Raw genomic sequence first — 20,235 nt, forward strand, 5'->3', positions numbered from 1 at the left:
GCCCCTGTCATCATCATCGTCACTGTCACCGTGCCAATGCCTGCCTTGTCGATCCGATCACACCTTGGCACACGCAACGCCGATTTGACGCAAACGTTCGAATCTGTTCGTTCGTCCGTACGCTCCGGCTGGGAATCAGCTGGCCGCTTTAGCCCGCCGTACGCGTTGCGAATAGCGAACAGATGCGTAACTAGCAAGGGTGTAATTTATTATTCAGTTGGGAACTATCCAAACGCTTGAGTTTGAGATGAAAGTGAGCCAGATCCGGTGAGAAGCACGTTTTTGATGCATTTTGAATGTAGGTTTACTGTCGTTCTCTGCTCAATTCCCCAAGTTGTTTTACGAAACTGCACCCCTGGTAGTCCGTAGTTACCAACCCACATGGTGCAAAAGGCTATCAGAAGCACGGTAGTGGCATTGCAACACCAGCGGGGGAACATAAGCTTTGTAGCGGATTAGTGTTGGACGGGACGTGAAGGGACTTGTGACGTAACACACGTCATGATGGCTCAAGCGAGCATTGTTCATCACGTTAGCGATGGGAATGGAGCGTGCACCAACTGGATGGATATTTATGCAATATCAGGTGTTATTTTTTATAAACGCTCCGTTTCCACATATGTTGTGCACTTGACGACAAGTATCCGACGCGGGACATCTAGGCTGCTGTATCTCTGGGCCTCTGTTCCTATAGCTATGTCTGGGAGTCGCTGTCCCTCAAGCCGTATCTCCAAGCTGTAGCCAGACGGTTGTGTTTCGGAGCCGTTGTCCCTCAAGCTGTGTCTCCAAGCTGTAGCCAGGCAGTTGCGCCTGGGAGTCGCTGTCTCTCCAGCTGTGTCTCCGAGCTGTAGCCAGACAGTTGCGTCTGGGGGTCGCTGTCCCTCCAGCCGTGTCTCCGAGCTGTAGCCAGACATTTGCATCGGAAGTCGCTGTCCTGCATCTGTGTGCCGTCGCTTCTGGCCGAGTGCAATTGCGTCCCGAAGCCGCTGTCCCCCCCCCCCCCCCCCCCACTGTGTCCCAGAGCTCCTGTCCCGTCAGGTTTGTCTCAGATCCTGCTGTTGTGTCCCGGAAGCCGGTCGCTGCCCCCGCAGGACCGTTGGTGCTGCCTCGAGGACTTTCGTTTACACGCGCGATCGGTTGTTGCGCCACGGGGCCAACCCTCAGGTGGTCGTGTCTCTGATCCCGGCCGTTGTGTCTCGGATGCGGCTGTCGTGTCTTCAATCCAGCTGTCGTGTCTCGGATCTGGCCGTCGTGTCTCGGATTACGCCGGCGTATCTCTGGCCCCGGCCGTCGTGTCCCGGAGCCCGGCGGTCGTGCCTCTGATCCTGGCCGTCGTGTCTCGGAGCCCGGCGGCCGTGCCTCTGACCCCGGCCGTCGTGTCTCGGAGCCCGGCGGCCGTGCCTCTGACCCTGGCCGTCGTGTCTCGGAGCCCGGCGGCCGTGCCTCTGACCCTGGCCGTCGTGTCTCGGAGCCCGGCGGCCGTGCCTCTGACCCTGGCCGTCGTGTCTCGGAGCCCGGCGGCCGTGCCTCTGACCCCGGCCGTCGTGTCTCGGAGCCCGGCGGCCGTGCCTCTGACCCTGGCCGTCGTGTCTCGGAGCCCGGCGGCCGTGCCTCTGGCCCCGGCCGTCGTGTCTCGGAGCCCGGCGGCCGTGCCTCTGACCCTGGCCGTCGTGTCTCGGAGTCCGGCGGCCGTGCCTCTGACCCTGGCCGTCGTGTCTCGGAGCCCGGCGGCCGTGCCTCTGGCCCCGGCCGTCGTGTCTCGGAGCCCGGCGGCCGTGCCTCTGACCCCGGCCGTCGTGTCTCGGAGCCCGGCGGCCGTGCCTCTGGCCCCGGCCGTCGTGTCTCGGAGCCCGGCGGCCGTGGCCTCTGACCCTGGCCGTCGTGTCTCGGAGCCCGGCGGCCGTGCCTCTGACCCTGGCCGTCGTGTCTCGGAGCCCGGCGGCCGTGCCTCTGACCCTGGCCGTCGTGTCTCGGAGCCCGGCGGCCGTGCCTCTGGCCCCGGCCGTCGTGTCTTGGAGCCCGGCGGTCGTGTCTCTGACCCTGGCCGTCGTGTCTCGGGGCCCGGCGGTCGTGTCTCGGATCTGGTCGGCCCGTCTCTGATCCCGGCCGTTGTGTCTCGGATCCGGCTGTCGTGTCTCGGGGCCCGGTGCGGTGCTGGTGTCTCTGACCCCGGTCGTTGTGTCTCGGACCCGGCTGTCGTGTCTCGTATCAGGCCGGCCTATCTCTAACCCCGGCCGTCGTGTCTCGGGGTCCGGCGGTCGTGTCTCGAATCCCGGCCATCGTGTCTCGGATCCGGCTGTCGTATCTCTGATCCCAGCCGTCGTGTCTCGGATCTGGTCGGCCTGTCTCTGATCCCGGCCGTTGTGTCTCGGATCCGGCTGTCGTGTCTCGGATCTGATCACCCTATCTCTGATCCCGGCCGTTGTGTCTCGGATCCCGCTGTCGTGTCTCGGGGTCCGGCCGACCCGTCTCGGAGTCCGGTCGTAGCATCTCCAAGCCAGACCACGGCGTTTCTCGAGGCCGCTGCGTGGCGAGGAACGACCCTGTCGTGTTGACTGAGGTGACGGCGGGAGCCGCCCCCCCCCCCCTCAAACACGGCTGCCCCGGCCCAGCAGCCCTGGACGGACCCGGGACCCGGCGCTCCGGCCCCGCGTCCAGCCGACAGGCCGGGGAAACTGGTGTGCGATATGGGTCGGACGCCGCTCCGACCAACCGCCTTTCGGGACTTTGTACCGCGGGAACATGAATAGCCGAAGTCAGCTGCCTGCGTCTGTAGACTGTGCCGCCGGACTCGCAAAGACTGCGCTGCTGCCACGACGCCAACACCTGTGCGGTTGCACGCCGCCGTTCTGGGCAGTCATCCGTTATTATTATTGCAGCCTGCGTTGCATACCGGCGCGTAATTGCGGGGCAAAGTTGCAGATCACCGCGACTGGCGGTGTCGCCGAGCAAATACGACAGCCGGGATCGGCGGCCGGTCCGCCTCTGCAGCCGTCTCGCCGATTGAATAGCCGTTGCAGCTCGATTAGCCGGCCTTACTGTCGCCGGCCGTCCGCCCGCGCCTTACGCGCGCTCCGCGCCGTCCGCCCCCGCGCCGGCGGCTGTCCGTCGGCGCAGGTGCGCCTGGCGCTGATTAGGTGTCGGCGCGCGGCGCCCGTGATCGGCCGACAATTGCTGACTATCCGTGTCGACTACCGGCACTTTTTCCGGGCGCGCCCGGCTCGCCCAAGCCGGCCAGCCAGCCGCCCGGCTCGTCCGCCCGGCTCGCTGCCGCTCGGCGACGTGCCGGATGGCGCCGCGGGCCGCCGGCGGACGAGTGGTCGTGCCGAGCGGCGCGGTGTCGCGGCCTCTGCGTGTGACGGGCTGTCGAGTGATGGGACGGCAAGGGCGCGCTGCGAGAAATGGGGCCTGCGGGGGGCAGTGCTGGGCTTCGCTTACACTTTATGTTCCGGCGGTCTTCAAATGGCGCGTGCACGAGTTGAATGAGTAGAGTATTTGAGGGCAGAGGCTGGCGGTGGGTTGGTCAGTAGGGTGTGTTTTGCCGACCACCAAAGATGTAGTCTGCTGAATAAATGGCGGGATTAGTTATTTCACTGCAGTCTTAAGCGTTCTAAGTGACTGCTCTTTATCACACGGGAAATACACGACCAACGCTCCGTCCAGTTGTCCAGCGGTGGAGCTGTGTTTTTTCCATCACCGACGAAGTTTGGAAGGGCTTAAATTGTCACCAGAAGCCAAATCTATCAGAACCGCTGCAATGTACCTACCGTTGTAAAATAACCTCTCAAAACAAAATTAACTCCAATTCAATGCGTCATAAACATCACAAATATTTTCATGTGGAAAGTTTCAGTTGTACTAAAGTGTCATTTGCTGGCCATGCCAAAGGCCTCGGTAAACGTGGTGTAGTTCCTAGGGCATGGATGGGCCTCTGTTACCTTTACTCAGCTCTACATACAATATAATGGCAATAAAAAACATTCATCTCACGCCTGTCAACCGGTCAGTTCACTATACCTGCGGTGCGGCAGGCGGTGTGCGAGACCAACGCTAGCGATGCCGGCCTCTTACCACAGAGCCGGTGTTCCTCTCGACAGCAGGAAGCCCGGACGTATCCTTTGCGTGTGTCCCTTCAACGCCATGCGTTAACCTTTTAAGGCGCAGTTTGGGTATCCACAAACAACGGGCCTCTTAAATGGGCTGGGCTTTCTAACGCTGCTACGAGGGACGTCCTCCATGGCAGATCCATGGAAGAGCCGCACAGTGCCTTAAAGGAACTGACGATTGGCTGCGTCCTTCACATAGGTGAGATTCTCACGACATGAACACAGCCAACGGCCGCCTGCAGTCTTGCACTGAGCCTAAACTACAGCCGAGCGACGGGCATTCGACGCCATCGGTCTCAAATGGCACGACAATTTAAAGCGCAGCGTAGCAGACTGATCACGTTCGTCGCAAGGTGTTGAGGCCAGCCACTTGTCTTATGACAGTCATGAGCCTTGTTATTTAGGCTAATGGTACACTGATAAGTATGTGACGCAAATATTGGCTGAAAAATCTACGAAAAGTACTGATCTGACGGGCATTGGAAAAGCACTGGCACCATTGATCTGTAACGTCAGCACTGATAAGGTATAGCGTGTAGTGCATTTCTGTCGACTGCTAAACACAAGCCTTAATAAAGCTATGATGTTCGGAAGCGTCATGCTGCTCAATTTTCCCATGCAGCGAGACGTCAATGTTTCGACATATTCTCCGCACAAGCTCACGCTGCAGGCGTTAGCGATTACGCACCAATGCTGGGCTACAAGTTTCGTCCAGTTGAAATAATCTGTTGCAATTTGTTTCCGTTTTCGCTATTTTGTCATCATTTAGCTCGCAGCAGCGCCAATTTTTGTCACTGGTTGTCACCTGTACATCGGCAGCGCCTCTGACCGGCGTCATCCCTAGCGGCGTCTCCGAAACAATGTTCTTGATACTGTCTGCGAAGACATTCAGGGTACCGGATCTCATATATTTCTACAGCGCACACCTATGCCACAAAACACATGCCATTCACATCGAACGGAGAAGCTTTAGGAGCAGTTCGTCCCGAACAGTTCTCAGTATCACGAAGTACAACAAATACCAAGATGAACGCGGTCGGAAATCCTCCACAGCTGTATCCAAAAGTACGATCGTTTGGAATTATCACTGCAAATGAAACCCTCACTCGATGACGCATGTGAGGCATCTCCGCTTTGTACAGAACAGCGTCACAATTCTCCGCCTGATACCACCGGACGCCAAAGCAGTCCCAAAACAGCGAGCTCGGCGTAGACGAGCGTGGTGAGGTTAAAGCACGACATACCATCGACCGCCGCAGTCGACACCCAGCAGCGATCGGTCACACAGCTACGCGGCTCCCCGCGGGGCAGGCCCATCTCCCACCCCTCGGCGTCCGCGCCGGGCGCGGCCACCTCTCACCAAACCACCGCGCCCCACTCGCGCGCCGCTCGAGCCCACCGCCAATAAATAACACAACGGAAGCGTGCAACCATAAATAACACGTGCACTCTGGTAATTAGCCTCGGCGGCATACCTTCACACTCAATCGGCGGCGCACAACGGCAGCGTCGCAGCCGACGAGACGGCCTCGCCGGTGGCTCTCAGCACCCCGTGAGCCGCGCCGCTCAGCCGCCATTCAGAGTCAATTTAGCGCGCGCTTTGTGCGTCGCCGACGCCTTTTAGTCGGCTGATTCTGGCGCCGGAACACCTAAGACTGTGGCGCGGCCTATGTAAATGCGCCGCGATTGTCTTGGCGTGGTCGCCTGACGCGGGCGGTCTGCTCGCGGACTGGGGGCGGAAGTCTGCCCGCGGACTGGGGCGGAGGTCTGTCCGCGGACTGGGGGAGGTCTGCCCGCTGGCTGGGAGCGGAGGTCTGCTCGCGGACTGGGGGCGGAGGTCTGCTCGCGGACTGGGGGGGGGGGGGGGGGGCAGACGAGAGCGGGGAGCACGGCCGCGCCGCGAGCAGGGACGCCGTCGCCGCACACTGGCGTCCGCACATCTACGGTCGGGGTTACACAGCGCGCGCCAGGAATCCGGCGGCCCCGGCGCTGCTGCGGCCACCGCACAGCGGCGGGGCGGGTTCCGGCGGCGGCCGCCGCGGCCGCTGGCCCCGGTGACAGTCACCTATCTTCACCGACCGCCGGTTACCAGCTGCGGCCGGGCAGCGGCAGGTAGGAGGCGCACATCTGCGCGCCGCCCTCGCCGGCTGGCTGCGCCATGGCCATGGTGGGCGTCATGCTCTGCCGGTACGGCTCCATGCCCGTCACCATGGCGGCCGGCGGCGAGCCCATGGCGTAGTGCTGCTGCACCAGGCTGGCCATGCCGGCGGCGGCGCCCGGGGAGGGCGGCGCGCCGCACGGCTCGCCGGCCAGGCTGGCGGCCGGCGCGCTGCTGGTGGTGGTCGCCTCGCCGGAGCCGCTGCTGCACGGCTTGCCGTCCTTCACCAGCACCGGCACGGCCACGCGGCGCGGCGAGCCCGCCTGCTCGCTCATCGCCTTCTCCTTGGCCTGGCGCTTGAACTTGTAGCGGTGGTTCTGGAACCAGATTTTCACCTAGAACGGGCGGGAGGCTGTCAGCGGCTGGCCGCGCTTTGTCGTCCGGCGGAGATTAGACGGGCGATTACGCTTTCCAGGCAAACAGCGCGCGCGCGGAGGGGGTTTTCGGCGGATTAGCGCCATTAGCGCGCAGTGAGGCGGGCGTAAGCCCTCTGTGTCCGACAGTTGTCTACCAAAAACGATATTATATAGAGATGTATTTACGGCGGGGGAAGGAAAATGCCGCCCGCCCCTGCGCTGGGGAGTCGCCTATAGAGGTGCCCCAGCGGCTGGTGGGCTTTGTGCGCCGCCTGGCTCGGTTTAATGCGTGCTCTGTGGGAACGACTCAGGACATTCCGAAGAACAAACGGCTCGCAATGTCCGGCTATCTGTCGTCGTTGCCAGAATTCATAAGACAGGCACTGGAGCATGCTATGCTATGTATGAATGAGCCGCGTCCCTGCGTTCAGTCATGTCTGAAAGGACAATGCCTGAGAAATTATTTGGCCTTGCTCTCTTCTAAGAATTCCTCACAAGCGTCCGAAATGTTAGCGGCTCAAAACTATAAACCGTGGTTTCTCGCAGGCTTTTATCGTTGGAATTTACCAGCTTATTGCGACACATTGCTTTTTTTCTGTTTCACACCGCGCTCCATATTAGCCTTTGTCTTACAGTTGAAAACTACATTTTACAAAGTCGTGTTAGAATGCATCAAAGTTCAAATTGAGTGAGCTATTTAGCTGTGCTCGTAAGTAACTTGGGCCCAACAAAGATATCTTCGATTCTATTTTCTTCGAAATAGCATAAAGCTTAGACTTTCAAAACACTTTTTTAAATTCGAACATGCCCAATTACCCAAGATGCTGCCGCTCTGATCCGCGCACTGTCTTCGGCAGTAACGACATGGGTTAAATCTCCGTCGTAATCAGGGTACTAGTTTTTTTGCTGCTACCACTACTAGGTGGTGATCGCTTTGCATCTGTCCCGAATGAGGTCAAATGTCTGCAGAATTATTGCGGCGAGAACAAAAGCCTGTTAGAAAAAAGGAGAGTTAAAAATTAATTGGGAAAGCGTGGTATAGTCTTTGAAATATTTTGTTCCAAAAACCATTGTTGCTATGCGCAGATGTTGTCCAATTGATAAAGCTCGCCGGAGGTGATTTTTTAGTTGAACGCCTAAGAATTTGCAAATCCTTTTCCCAATTCATATCGCATGCATTTTTTCGTTAGTTGCACGCCCCTACGTTGTAACAATGCGGACAGGCCCTGGATTAGGCATGAGGTCTGTGAGTGAAGTGCGCCATACGTTCGCTGCGAGACATGACAGCAATTTAAGCCATAGCGTCAAGGAGGAGTGGCTAAACAAAAAAGCTCCAGGAATGAAAGTTTTTATCATTCTGTACAGACTGATATTGAAAATTTAGCGATACATTTTCCCCACTGTCAGGGAGTGTTCCACATTCATGTAGGGTTTTGAGCTGAAATAGCCATCTTGAACACCTTCCGGTGCTGTCCACAATCGTGCCTTCCTTAAGACCTAAGCCCCTTTAGTTTCTGAGCTAAACGCCCACAAAAATGGGGAAGATATATCGGGGAGACTTTTTCAAAGCCACCTTGGCATTCATGACGTCATAACAACGTCATTCAAATTCTATAATTTCATAAGCAGTGCGGTGATCAAGGCCAAAAAAGAAGATTGTCGAGGCGTTCATATCTGGCGTTTGTCAGCACGATAGCCATATGTAACGGCCGTCTACTAGCCCCCAATCCATGTTGTGTATGGTACGATGACGTAATCAAACCATGACGCATTGAGGAGCGCAGTTACGAAACAGGGAATCGTGCTGTCTAGAACAGTCTTTTCCACTTAAAGATATACCAATAGTTGTAAGTGAGCTGGTTTCATCATATCTAACGCTCACTTTAGAAGCTTCAAATGTGAAACATCCCCTTCAAGGAAACAAAGTTGCAACACGCTTTTGGTGCGCCTAATCCCCTAATCTCGACATCTGATGTGATACCTGTGACTTGAAGCCCTGTGGTTGTACTGACCTGGGTAGGAGTTAGATGAATCAGGCTGGCCAGATGTTCCCGCTCCGGCGCGGAGAGGTACTTCTGCTGCTTGAAGCGTCGCTCCAACTCGTACACCTGCAGGAGCAGGGGGTCAGACGCGATCAGGGCGTGGTCAGGGCTTGGTCCCATCCCCTGAACGCTTTTAAGATGCGATTCATTTGTAGCGATGACTTTCTTTACCAACATTTTTAAGTGCACCTCTCTACCACAATATTTCATGCTTCTATAAAAAAACTGTGGCGTGCTTAAAACGGGCGAGACTTTCAACATATATTCAGAGAGGCTAGAGTACTCACAATATCTTGCGTAACTTAACATCCCATCAAAGTGCACTGTAGGGATGAAACCAACACAAAATATCGATGTGCATACCATTTTGAAAAGCCTCGCCGCTGCTGATTAATTTCCCCGACGCACGAATTCTCCGACCATCCCGGTCACGCGGCGTAAACAGCGTTCGTCAGCGGGCCCTAGAGCGAGACGGCGGCCTTACCTGTGCCTGCGTGAACAGCACGCGTCGCTTGCGTCGCTGGCTGAGCGGAAACTGCATCGGCTTGGTGTCAGAGCACGCGCCGAACGGCGCCATGTTGGACATGTTGACGTTCATGCCGGTGGACCCCGTCATTAGGCGGGAGACTGAAACACGGAGAGCACGAGGTCAGCCGGATGTCAGGCGGGCCTCAGCTGTCTGCTGTGAGGCAGGCTCACGCAGCCAACGCGCCAGGCATCCGGAAGGGATGCAATGCGCTTCAGGGCGGCGAATTTGAGGGACCATTTGCATAAACACCGCTGATGCTGTCTACCTGCATGGCTTTCACATTACATAGGACATATATCACATAGGACGTCGTTGCCAAGTTCGTGCAACGTAGGACAGCCAGAACGCCAATGCGTTTAGACGTACGGAGTTACACCACCTAGTGGTCGACTCCGCCATAAGTGCACGTGGCTTGGATGTCCCAAAGCACTTGCTGTACCCAAATCCGTGTACGTCCTGCCGTATATCTGTAACTTCTTGCGTGATGCCCACCACCGATTCGAGTTTGCTTTGGCTGGTAGCCGGGCCTGGCCCGCCTGAGCCGCGACGGCTCCCCGGATGGAAAACACGCCTCATATGCAGCGTCACTCTGTTTATCCACGGCGCTGTGTTTTGTTTGAGAGGGCCTCTGTTTAGACAAGTGATTTAGCTGAATTAAAAGCTTTACAGGATTTATGACTGGCTATGGCAGCCGAGCCCAGATTATGACGTCACCGGGGACGACGGCGGCGTCGACAGACGGGGAGCGGAGCCGATAAACAGAGCACTCTCACGAAGCACCTCTTGGAACGGTCGTGCGCGCGCTTAACTCGGCGGACTTTGGCCGGCCTGCTGTTCAGCGGAGTGGCGTGCAGTGGAGCGGCGCATGCAGTGGAACGGTTATGGTCATCAGCACAAGGATGGCGGCCCACTTCAGGTGCATTGTGACGAATTTTAAGAGGTTAAATATGATACAGGTCATTGTTTACTGAGGCTTATAGAAAATGCGTCCTTGTAAGACATGCTTCCATGCAGAGATCACAAAACCGTACAAATGCAGCGGTAAGTGGGCCTGGTGGAAACGTGACAGTATGGTTTTCGTCACGCAAAGTCACGTTTCAACGCCTTAGACATTCTACTGATATCTGAACTATGCAGCCGTCATTATTCAGCTCTGAAGAAACAAAATAAGCCCGCACATGTGCTCTCTGCTTTGTTTTTGTCTTTCTAACATCCATGTGTTGCTTGTAGTGGGTTCCTCCCATCGGGACAAACACAGCCAGCCTTCCTCCGCCATGCATGGTGATAGCCCAGCCACCTCCGGATCCGGATGTACCTCCGAGAATTGGCCAGTTTTTAAATGGATCACATGCCGCCTGTAAAACCAGGAACGCCCAGATGGATCTATTATTAATTGTTTGCTGTAATCCATTACGGTGAAAAGTTTAGATACGCATGTAATTAGCAAAGGTAACAATCTGAGTGTTTTTACCCAAGTGAAATGTGCAATTTCCACTTTGCATATGAAATAACTTTCTATCATCTTTTGTGTAGAGGAATTGGGGCGGTTTTTGGAAAACACTGACGGCTGTTGGGGGATAAGGAGCAAATGAGCATGCCAATTATATGGACCAGTGCAACAGAGGTGAATTTGGAGCCCTTCCGTATGTTATTACGGTCTGTCCTTGATTTGTATTAGACATGCTTCTTATTTCTTTTTGTTTACAAACTTAACACATTCGCTAAAATGTGAGCAGATCCCTCCTCCACCACCAGAAGACGTGTAGGGTCACCAGTAACGCAACTATGCACATATCTACGGCGGTCGCTTGACGGGGTGAGGCCTCAGCCTCCGAGCCTGCAGGCGGTTGGGTGACCTCCGTCAGAGAGGGACGCCAGCCCCTGACCCTGCAGTCGGTGGGATGACCTCCGTCAGAGAGGGACGCCAGCCCCTGGCCCTGCAGGCGGTGGGATGACCTCCGTCAGAGAGGGCACCAGCCCCTGACCCTGCAGTCGGTGGGATGCCTCCGTCAGGGAGGGATACCAGCCCCTGACCCTGCAGTCGGTGGAAAGCGCTCCAGCAGGGAGTGGTGTCAGCCCCTGATCCTGCAGGCGAAGTTACGAGCTCTGGCAGGGAGGGATGTCACCCCGACCCTGCAGACCGAGGAATGTGCACCGCCAACATGCCATCTCGGCGGCGCGTCTCCGGCGCCGGCCGCCGTCCGCTAACGAGCCCCGGGTCGTGACGCGGCTGATGGCGGCTGAAAGCCGAGCCTGCCGGGCGCCAGCGGCGAGCGTGAGCGCCGGCGTCGTCCCGGACCGGTCCGTCCCGGTCCGATCCGTCCCGATCCGGTCCGTCCCGATCCGTCCCGGTCCGGTCCGTCCCGATCCGTCCCGGTCCGGTCCGTCCCGATCCGGTCCGTCCCGATCCGGTCCGTCCCGATCCGGTCCGTCCCGATCCGGTCCGTCCCGATCCGTTCCGGTCCGGTCCGTCCCGATCCGGTCCGTCCTCCCGATCCGGTCCGTCCCGATCCGGTCCGTCCCGATCCGGTCCGTTCCGGTCCGTTCCGGTCCGCCACGTCCCGGTCCGTCCGTCCCGATCCGGTCCGTCCTGGTCCGGTCCGTGCCGGTCCGGTCCGTCCCGATCCGGTCCGTCCCGTCCGGTCCGTCCCGCCGCCGCCGCCGCCGCCGCCGCCGCCGCCGCCGCCGCCGCCGCAAGTCGCCGCCGCCGGCCGTCCCGCTGAATGGTTCGGCTACCGTGCCGCGCCGCCGCCGCCGCCGCCGCCGCCGCCGCCGCCCCGCCGCCGCCGCAGCCGCCGCCGCCGCCGCCGCCGCCGCCGCCGCCGCCGCGCCGCCGCAGCCGCCGCCGCCACCGCCGCCGTGCCGGCCGTCCCGCTGAATGGTTCGGCTACCGTACCGCGCCGCCGCGTGAGGAGGTGATGCTCTCGATGCGGCCGGGACGGAGTCATGTGTCAACGCGAATGCTTTGGTTAGAGCTGACTGAGGTGAGCTGATGTTAAGACGTTGAGGAAGCGATGATTATCGTTTTCACTATAGAGCAGATAGATTGCGTTGCATATAGATAGTTTGTTTTGTTGTTGACCACCTTCAGGTATTTTTTCCGCTTGCTTCTGCTACGAGTTCAAGTATTGCCTTCGCATAGTCAATGTGTCGTGAAATAAGCAAGTGGCAAGTAGACCGCGGAAGGTATGAAGTATCAGCCGCGATTCGCACGCATTTAGGCACAAACGGACACCTTTGTTTCAAAAAGAGTCTACATAAACTACCCGACGGTAAATGCACCATGCGGTTATGTCGTGTAAACCCGTCTATGAGTAGATTTACGATTCCATGTATCTGTGCCATAATTTATCATGTGACGTGCTGCGCATCGACGACAGTTGGCATAATGCTGATGGCCTAATCAGAATCCGCGTCTGTGTGCGTCAGAGTGCCAGGGCCACAGAAGTCACACAAGGTAGTCAAGTCAACGAACGCGTGTTTGATTTGGAGGTCGTCACAAATACCCACTTCTCGGCTTGGGTTTGCGCCCAGTCAGACTTGACACAGGATCTCTCCACCACAATCCCGCCTTGCGATGCGCGGTGGCTCGATGCGCCTTGCAGCTTCCGTCTTTGCTAAGCTATCGGAGAACAAAAGAAAGCCATTCGCCATCATCGCAAGGCGCACCATCTCCCAATATTACCGCGCCATCTGGTGTTTGGCCAGAGCAAACAGAGGCCGCTATACCCCGTCCGCCTGTGTCTCGTTTCCTTAGCATTCATCGACCATCGGCGATTACCGAAACGTTTCCCCCGGCCGGCAACACTTCAGGCTAACGACGTAAACAGACATCGCCGCCGCAGGAGCTGGGGCGGCCGGGACGCGCGCCGACGCCCGCGGAGAACGTCGCTAAATGGTGCAGGGGTCGGCAAACTCGATCAACGGACGCGGGCGACCAACTGACGCGATGGACGGGAAACTCGACTATCTGACGTCTGGATGGAGGGAGGATGCAGTGGACAGACGGGCAGTGCTCGGCAAAGTCGGCCAACGGACTGACGAGCGCGGAGCGGCAGACCCGATCGACTGATGGAGCACAGGGGCACCATGCTGGGCTTTTCGACAAGACAATTTTGAATCCTGGTTATCACTGGCTCTTTCGACGAAAAACGTGGATCGTGGTTCCCACTGGTTCTTTCAGGAAAGACCTCGGATGCTGGTTCCCACTGGTTCTCTCGGCCTAACAAGACCCTGTGTCCCGGTTCCCGCTGGACATTGCTGCCAAACAATACCTTGAGTCATTCTTCCCTTTCGTTCTTCATCACAACATGGGCCGGATTTCTTGCTCTGATTGGTTCTTTCGAGAGCATTGTGCCTTGGATATTTGTTCGCACTTTTTGATGAACACATGTCCCAGTGCAGGCTCTCAGCCACACATTTACATAAGCCACACTGCATATTTAGATATTTTTGTCTTCCATTAGATAAGAGGTCACACCACTGGCGAGCAAGTCAATATGCGCTGGTACCACAACTGCTATGAAAGCTTTAATGTTACTTGAAGATCAAAGTCTACAATTTACACAAAAAAGTCTGAAGCTATCTATCTGCTCATTATCCTGGAATAACTGGGATGTCTTTCTTATTTGCTCGGTTTGCCTCCTTTCCCCCCATTGTTGATTATCCTCCAACGTTGGTTCAGGCCCTATTTTACTGAAATGTTGACAAAAGTAGAAACTGATATGTCACACAAAGCCTGCCATTGCATTCCTTTGAGGACCATGACCAGTACAAGTGTTAAACGGATAACTAAATTCCTTACAGCTGGGCTGTGCTGGAATAAACATCACCAGGTTTGTACTGATAGCTTGCCTACCTTGATGTCTTGGGATGGACTAAACAACTACATTGTGGTCACCGCTTTCAATACTCCGTTCGAATTTAAGGTGATACAAATATTGCAGAGTTCCAGGATGGGTCTTGGTTTTGCTGGATCCTTCGACGTAACGCAGGCTGGATCTTGTTTCTTGTTGGATCTTTCCGCTTAATGTCAGGCTGGCTCCTGGTTCTTCCTCGATTTTTTGGCACAGCTCCTGATTGGTTCCTGGGTTCTGCTTGGTTCCGGAACCAGGAGCCGTTTCCAGGAAGACATTTTGGGAGCCAGGTGCGTGTCTGCTACTGAGCACAGGCAAACCGGCCAACTAACGATAACAGGAACGGCAAACGCGGGCAGCAGATCCGGTCTTTACCAGCGATCGGTGAGCTGACTCGCCCGCGGCCAGTGGACCCATCAACCCACGGAGGGATGCACGGTAGACCCGGTCAACTGACGGAGGGATGAAAGGTGGACCCGGTCAACTGACGGAGGGATGAACGGTAGACCCGGTCAACTGACGGAGGGATGAAAGGTGGACCCGGTCAACTGACGGAGGGATGAAAGGTGGACCCGGTCAACTGACGGAGGGATGAACGGTAGACCCGGTCAACTGACGGAGGGATGAAAGGTGGACCCGGTCAATTGACGGGAGTGAATGAACGGAACACGGTCAGCCGACGGATGGATTAAGGTAGACCTGGTCGACTGGCGGAAGGATGAGAAGGTAGAACCCGGTCAACTGGCGGAGGAGAAACCTGGTCATGAGCTTCCGAGAGCAGGCGCAGATCTCCGAGAAGAGAAATAGAGAGAGAGAAGAGAGAGGGATAGGAGAGAGAGAGAGATGAGCGAGAGGAGAGAGATGAGAGAGGAGAGAGAGAGAGGAGAGAGAGAGAGAGGAGAGAGAGAGATAGAGAGAGGAGAGATGAGAGGAGAGAGAAGAGAGAGAGAGAGAGAGAGAGAGAGAGAGAGAGAGCAAGAACTGACGTTAGCTATCAGCTGACCTTAGTTATCATCTAATCGCTTCGCATCTAAATCAAGAATTGAATTGCTCGTGATTACTGGGTGGAGACAGTAATGAGTCTTTGTTAACCTCTTCTGATCATGCCTTTCTTCCTGCTTGAGCTTCATCCGCTCCTTTCTCCGGTCAACACAGCGCGGCGGAAGTGGGAAGGCGGGCCAACATCGTTCATTTCCGCCGCTTTCAAAGCGGCGGCAGACTGGCTGTGACATATGTTTTCGCAGAGGGCGCAGGCGGCCCCTACCCCTTATGACAAATTGTGCGCAGTTTTGGAGGAGAGTTATTTCGACAGTCGTTAAAGGGGCTAGTAATGACTTGAGTGGAGACAACCGTGGTGGAAAAGGTGGTTTGATAGATAATGTGTTATACTGCACACATGGTTGAATGACAGCTCATGTTGTTCTTAGATGAGGGCTGGTCCACCCTTTGGTGAAGGTAATTGGATGGAGGGCATTTCACCCATTTAGTTTTGCGAGATGCTCGAAAACTCGATTTGTTTCGCTTGGTGGGTTTGGCCTAGAGCATTGTTGTAAAAAAGACAACTCGTATGATAAAATGTGTTGGAATGCATGCCTTGTGCATAAGATACCGCTTTAACACGCATAGTAATGCATCCGTGAAATTTAGCTGTCTGCGGGCGCTACTGGCTTCAGCAACTAAGCGTGTGTGGTAGTGCGCTAGCTTTTAATGCATTGATATTGTGTAAAACTTCCAAATCACCAGCGAGTTCTACTCAAAACATATATGGTGCTGTTTGGTGCTACTGCGCAAGCTATTTGTTTGTTGTACTGTCCAGAGACGGCGCCTCCGTCGCTTTAAAGGAGTAAGTGGGGCTAGAAGTCTACTAAGCAGAACTGGGGTCTCCTATCTAGCACTTTTTTCAAGGTTTTCCTCGTATTTGGCCCACTGGGATATTCAACTGGAACCTTTTCAAAAGGATGGCTTATATATATATATATATATATATATATATATATATATAACCAAGTAAAGCCCCCTCTCGGCCCGTTCCGGCCTTTAGTCTTTCTAAATGGGGCCTCCTTTTGAGTTGGCGACTTCCCGTTTTGCATGAGGCATTGCATGGGGTCTATGCATCTGATGGGTCTACTTTGGAACATCTGGAGCATCCTGTTGACCAAAAGAACCTGACGTTGGCTATCTCGGGTCCTCCGTGGGACAGATATTGTCTTATGCGGGCCGCTAATTCCTGTTGGTCTGATGAGAAGTTTTAATCCGGTCATCTGAGATCTCCTGTCCGCATGACGGCGCCTCTTGAAATTCCAAGGGGTCAGAAATACACGCTTCCCCTCCTTCCCAAATGATAGGAGGGCGGTTGGCCCTGGTCCCCCAGCATCAGCCAAAGCTAGCGGCGCTTCTGCACAGATATTTTTCCAAGGCGTACTCGGTGCAGCATGAAATTCTTACATGTAAAGCTATTTGTTTATTGTGAGAAAATGTATGATATTGCCCTGCTTGGTAGACTACATTGCCTCTGACTACCCATTTTCGGGAGCACACGCAATACCTCGTCACAAGCGTGGTTCCCTGCACTGTTTGTATCGAGCACATTGATTGCAGTGCGTCGCACACCAGTGACAGCTGAGAGCCGGGCCAGAGCTGACGTCACGAGTAGCTGACAACGAGCGTTCCAGCCGTGCCCTGACCTGACACGGGGTCAGCACTCATACGCCAGCCCCGGGCCGCCAGGCGTCCCGCGCTCCAGCATGAGGACAGCGGGGTGGGTACTCACTTGCGAAGCGGGGGTCGCTGGGCGTGCCGTACCAGCCGGCCGAGCTGTTGCGCACGTCGCCGTAGTGTCCGAACTCGGGCGCGTTGCAGTACTGGGCCGGAAAGGCTGCGGCCGGCGTCGCCAGCTGCGGCACGTGCATGTGCGAGTACGGGTTGGCCATGTTCTGCTGGCCGCGGTACACGGGCGAGCTCGGCAGTGAGACGAAGCTGGAATCCAGCGTGGACTTGCGGTAGGCTTCCTCGTACGGACACAGGATGTCACTCACCGAAAAGGGCGTCGGCTTGGGGCTCAAGGTCATGTCATTGGGGTCGCCCGGGTCAGAACGCAGGTCAGCGGCGACCCCCTCAGGCCCGCCGGGGGCACCGAGCAGGGAGAAATTTAGAGTATCCACTCTGAATCACACGCGCAATGTTCTTGAGAGAATCTTGAATCCACTCCGGGTGCCCTTCGAGAAACGCTACACCGAGTGACTATTTTTTCCGATGCTTGAGGTCCTCCACGGTACAAGCAAAACACACCGAGAGCTCGAAGTGCTCTTCACTGCCTCCTCTCCAGAGAACAATCCAAATCTATCACAATTTTTCGGTAATTTGGATGGTCGTTCACTGGCTCTCCGTTGGTGATAAGACCCGACTGGCGGGCGGCTGCAGCCAATCAGGCGCCGCCCGTCCGCGGCTCGGCCGGTGATTGGCGGACAGGCATTGATTGAGCTAGAGGCTCCGCCCAGTCGAGGGGGAGGGGCCTGCCGCTGCGCCGGCCTTTGTGGGAGCGAGTCACCCTCGTCCTATTCATTGAGTTTCTTGCGAGTTCCTGCAAATGGTGATTACCAGCACAACGCGTGCCATTAATGATCACTGCCGGCGGCTTGGCCCCGCCGACAAACCGTAAATCGAGCATCTCGCGCCGGAAAACAGTCCACGCAGACGATCAGAAATTCATCACCGGAACTGCACAGGGAGAGGTCCAACCACACACCCCTCGTACGGTCACACCACCTCACCACCAGAGAGCTACCAGCCATGCTGTGCACTGGTCCGACCCCTAGCCCCGAGGCAGGAGGGCAAGGGGGGAGGGGGCAGGGACACGACCCCGGCGGCGGCTGCGCAGGGACGGGCGCCGAGACGCGGCAGCGACGCGGAGGGCCCTCCAGTTTGGAGGGCGGCCCGCGCTGGATGGTCCTCCAGCGGCCGAGCGCTCCAGTCAACGAGACTCAGGGGCCATCCAGGCCGGGTCGCTAGTTATTCTGAATGATACTTGGGCGCGGCCGGCTGGAGCGGCCGGCATGCCCGCGTCGGTCGCTCAGTTGGGTGTCGGCGTCGTGCCGGCTGTGAGCAGGGGCAGCCGGGGGCGCCGCGGGGGCCAGTGCCGAGTGCTGCGGGGCGCAGCGGGGTGTCCCGGCCGGAGCCGCAGGCAGCCGCCGGACCGGCTCCGGCCGACGGCACCGCAACGGCTGGGGCCTGTGAGCGGCTCTGGTGAGAGCTGGGGCCTGTGAGCGGCTCCAGTGAGAGCTGGAGCTTGTGAGCGGCTCCGATGAGCTGGGGCCTGTGAGCGGCTCCGGTGAGAGCTGGGGCCTGTGGGCGACTCCGGTGGAAGCTAGGGCCTGTGGGCGGCTCCGGTGAGAACTGGAGCCTGTGAGCGACTCCGGCGGGATCTGGAGCCTGTGAGCGACTCCGGTGAGAGCCGGGGATGCAGAGCCGCCCTAGTGATAGTTAAGGCCTGCAGTTGACCTGCGGCTGCAGCAGTTTCGCCTCGCCAGCAGCGGTTCGGTCGGCACCAGCAGAAGACCGTGGCGAGGGCGAGCTTCCTCGGACGGCGCCGTGGAGCGCAGCACCGGCGAGCTCAGAAGACTCTTACTCGGCTGCAGAGGGCCGCACCTCTGCGAGGCCTCTAAGCTCGGAAGACTCTGACTCGGCTGCAGAAAGCCGCATCCTCCGCAGGACCTCGGCAGTATGGGTCGCCGCTTGATGGAGATGTGTAAGAGCAAGTTGAACCAGCGGCGCTCAGGACTCCTGAACGCGTCGCTCGAGACCCGGGCCGCCTGGCAAACGTCGCTGGAGGCGGGCATCCACTGTTCCAGCTCGGTGATCTCTCCAGAGGTGTAGCTAGTGCAGGCTGAGTAAACGAGGTGGACCCCCAATCATTTTCCACTCTTGCAAGCATTTGAGCATGGTGTTGGTGTTGCAGGAGTTCCCACAGACAAGCATGTTGCATAGTGGATTTTTGAAGGCATTCAGTACGTGGTATATTTTGAGGTTCTCACAGTTCTTCCATTGGAGGGGGGGGGGGGGGGGGGGGCGGCGCCTCTGGCGTACTTAGGTTATCTTTCTTATTCATCCATAATTTGGTCCACGCCAACTAAGACCGGCCGTGCAAACTGCCGCCGCTGCTGTCGTCTTCTTGACCGAAACGGCAAGATTGCACACTTGGGCCCATCAGCCCTCAGATGCAGTGATACAGCGAGGGAGCTGTTTGGTCCGGCCACAGCTACGGCGGTAACAGTAGCCACAGCCTGGCTCCCAGGTGCATTGGTAACGGGCCGGGCGGCTCAGGCAATCGCTAGAGAGGGCCGGCCGACTGTAGCCCAAGGCTTGATAATGTCGCGCGCAGGAGAACTGTAGGCGGTGCAGGCCAGGGTAACAGTTCATGTATGATTATGATGGCGTGAGAAAGGGATTCAGGACACTGTTTGACAACCAAAAAGGTCAGCGTAACATGCGCCAGGGGTACAATTGCACCCATGCAAACCATTCGGACACTCTGTTGTAGAAGAACTGCCCTCAATATCTCCCTTGAATGTTTGTCAGACGCCTTGCAATGACCGGAAAAACGACACCATTGTATAAATACGCTTCAACGCCATTCGCAATGCGGCGGTGCGTCCCGGTGGCGGGTTCCGTACGAGCCTTGGTCAGTTGGGCGCCACGCTCCTGGCCAGGACGCCTGGCACTGCCTATTTGGAGTGCTGGCTCGGCTCACCGTCTGCGTGACGTGTCAGGCGCCGTCTTGCCATAACCGTGCGCCTCACTTCATTTGGCAGCATTGTTAAGCGAAGAGGAGCACTCACTCGGGTACACAGCGTGAAATTGGGGGCAGCTCGCGGATTCGAAAACTTTTGGTATCGTGTTTTCAAGATAAATATTTGGATGGCTGTGACCTATAGTTGCACCCCGACCGTAGCGTGTAGCAAAGCTTGGGATCAGACATGAGAGGTGCCTTTGAGGACGTGGTGCGATGTAATCAAAACAGCGAAGGTTCTTCAGGGAACATGATAATGTTTCTTACTTCCGCCTAGTTATTTAATGACTCAGGCCGAGGTAAGAACACGCACCACCTAGCGATACAAAAGTACAGTTATGCGAAGGTCTTTCAGCGCTCGTGAGATTTTGTTTGACAATCAGCAATGGATGAATAAAATTTT

At 56.7% G+C, this 20,235-nt stretch overlaps 1 protein-coding gene across 1 annotated transcript; it reads right to left on the reverse strand.

Moving 5' to 3' along the window:
- Positions 1-6,191: 6,191 nt before the first annotated feature.
- On the reverse strand, positions 6,192-17,371 carry LOC119101393 (homeobox protein Nkx-2.1). Its single transcript, XM_037224732.1, has 5 exons — positions 16,818-17,371; positions 9,147-9,289; positions 8,633-8,728; positions 6,458-6,599; positions 6,192-6,253 (listed from the first exon to the last, which is right to left on the reverse strand). Exons 1-5 carry the CDS (start codon positions 17,113-17,115, stop codon positions 6,192-6,194), a joined length of 741 nt encoding a protein of 246 aa, XP_037080627.1. The 5' UTR covers positions 17,116-17,371.
- Positions 17,372-20,235: the final 2,864 nt, after the last annotated feature.

This window comes from Pollicipes pollicipes, unplaced genomic scaffold, assembly GCF_011947565.3.
Source record: "Pollicipes pollicipes isolate AB1234 unplaced genomic scaffold, Ppol_2.1 Scaffold_2555;HRSCAF=2994_pilon_pilon_pilon, whole genome shotgun sequence".
Taxonomy (NCBI): Eukaryota; Metazoa; Arthropoda; class Thecostraca; order Pollicipedomorpha; family Pollicipedidae; genus Pollicipes; species Pollicipes pollicipes.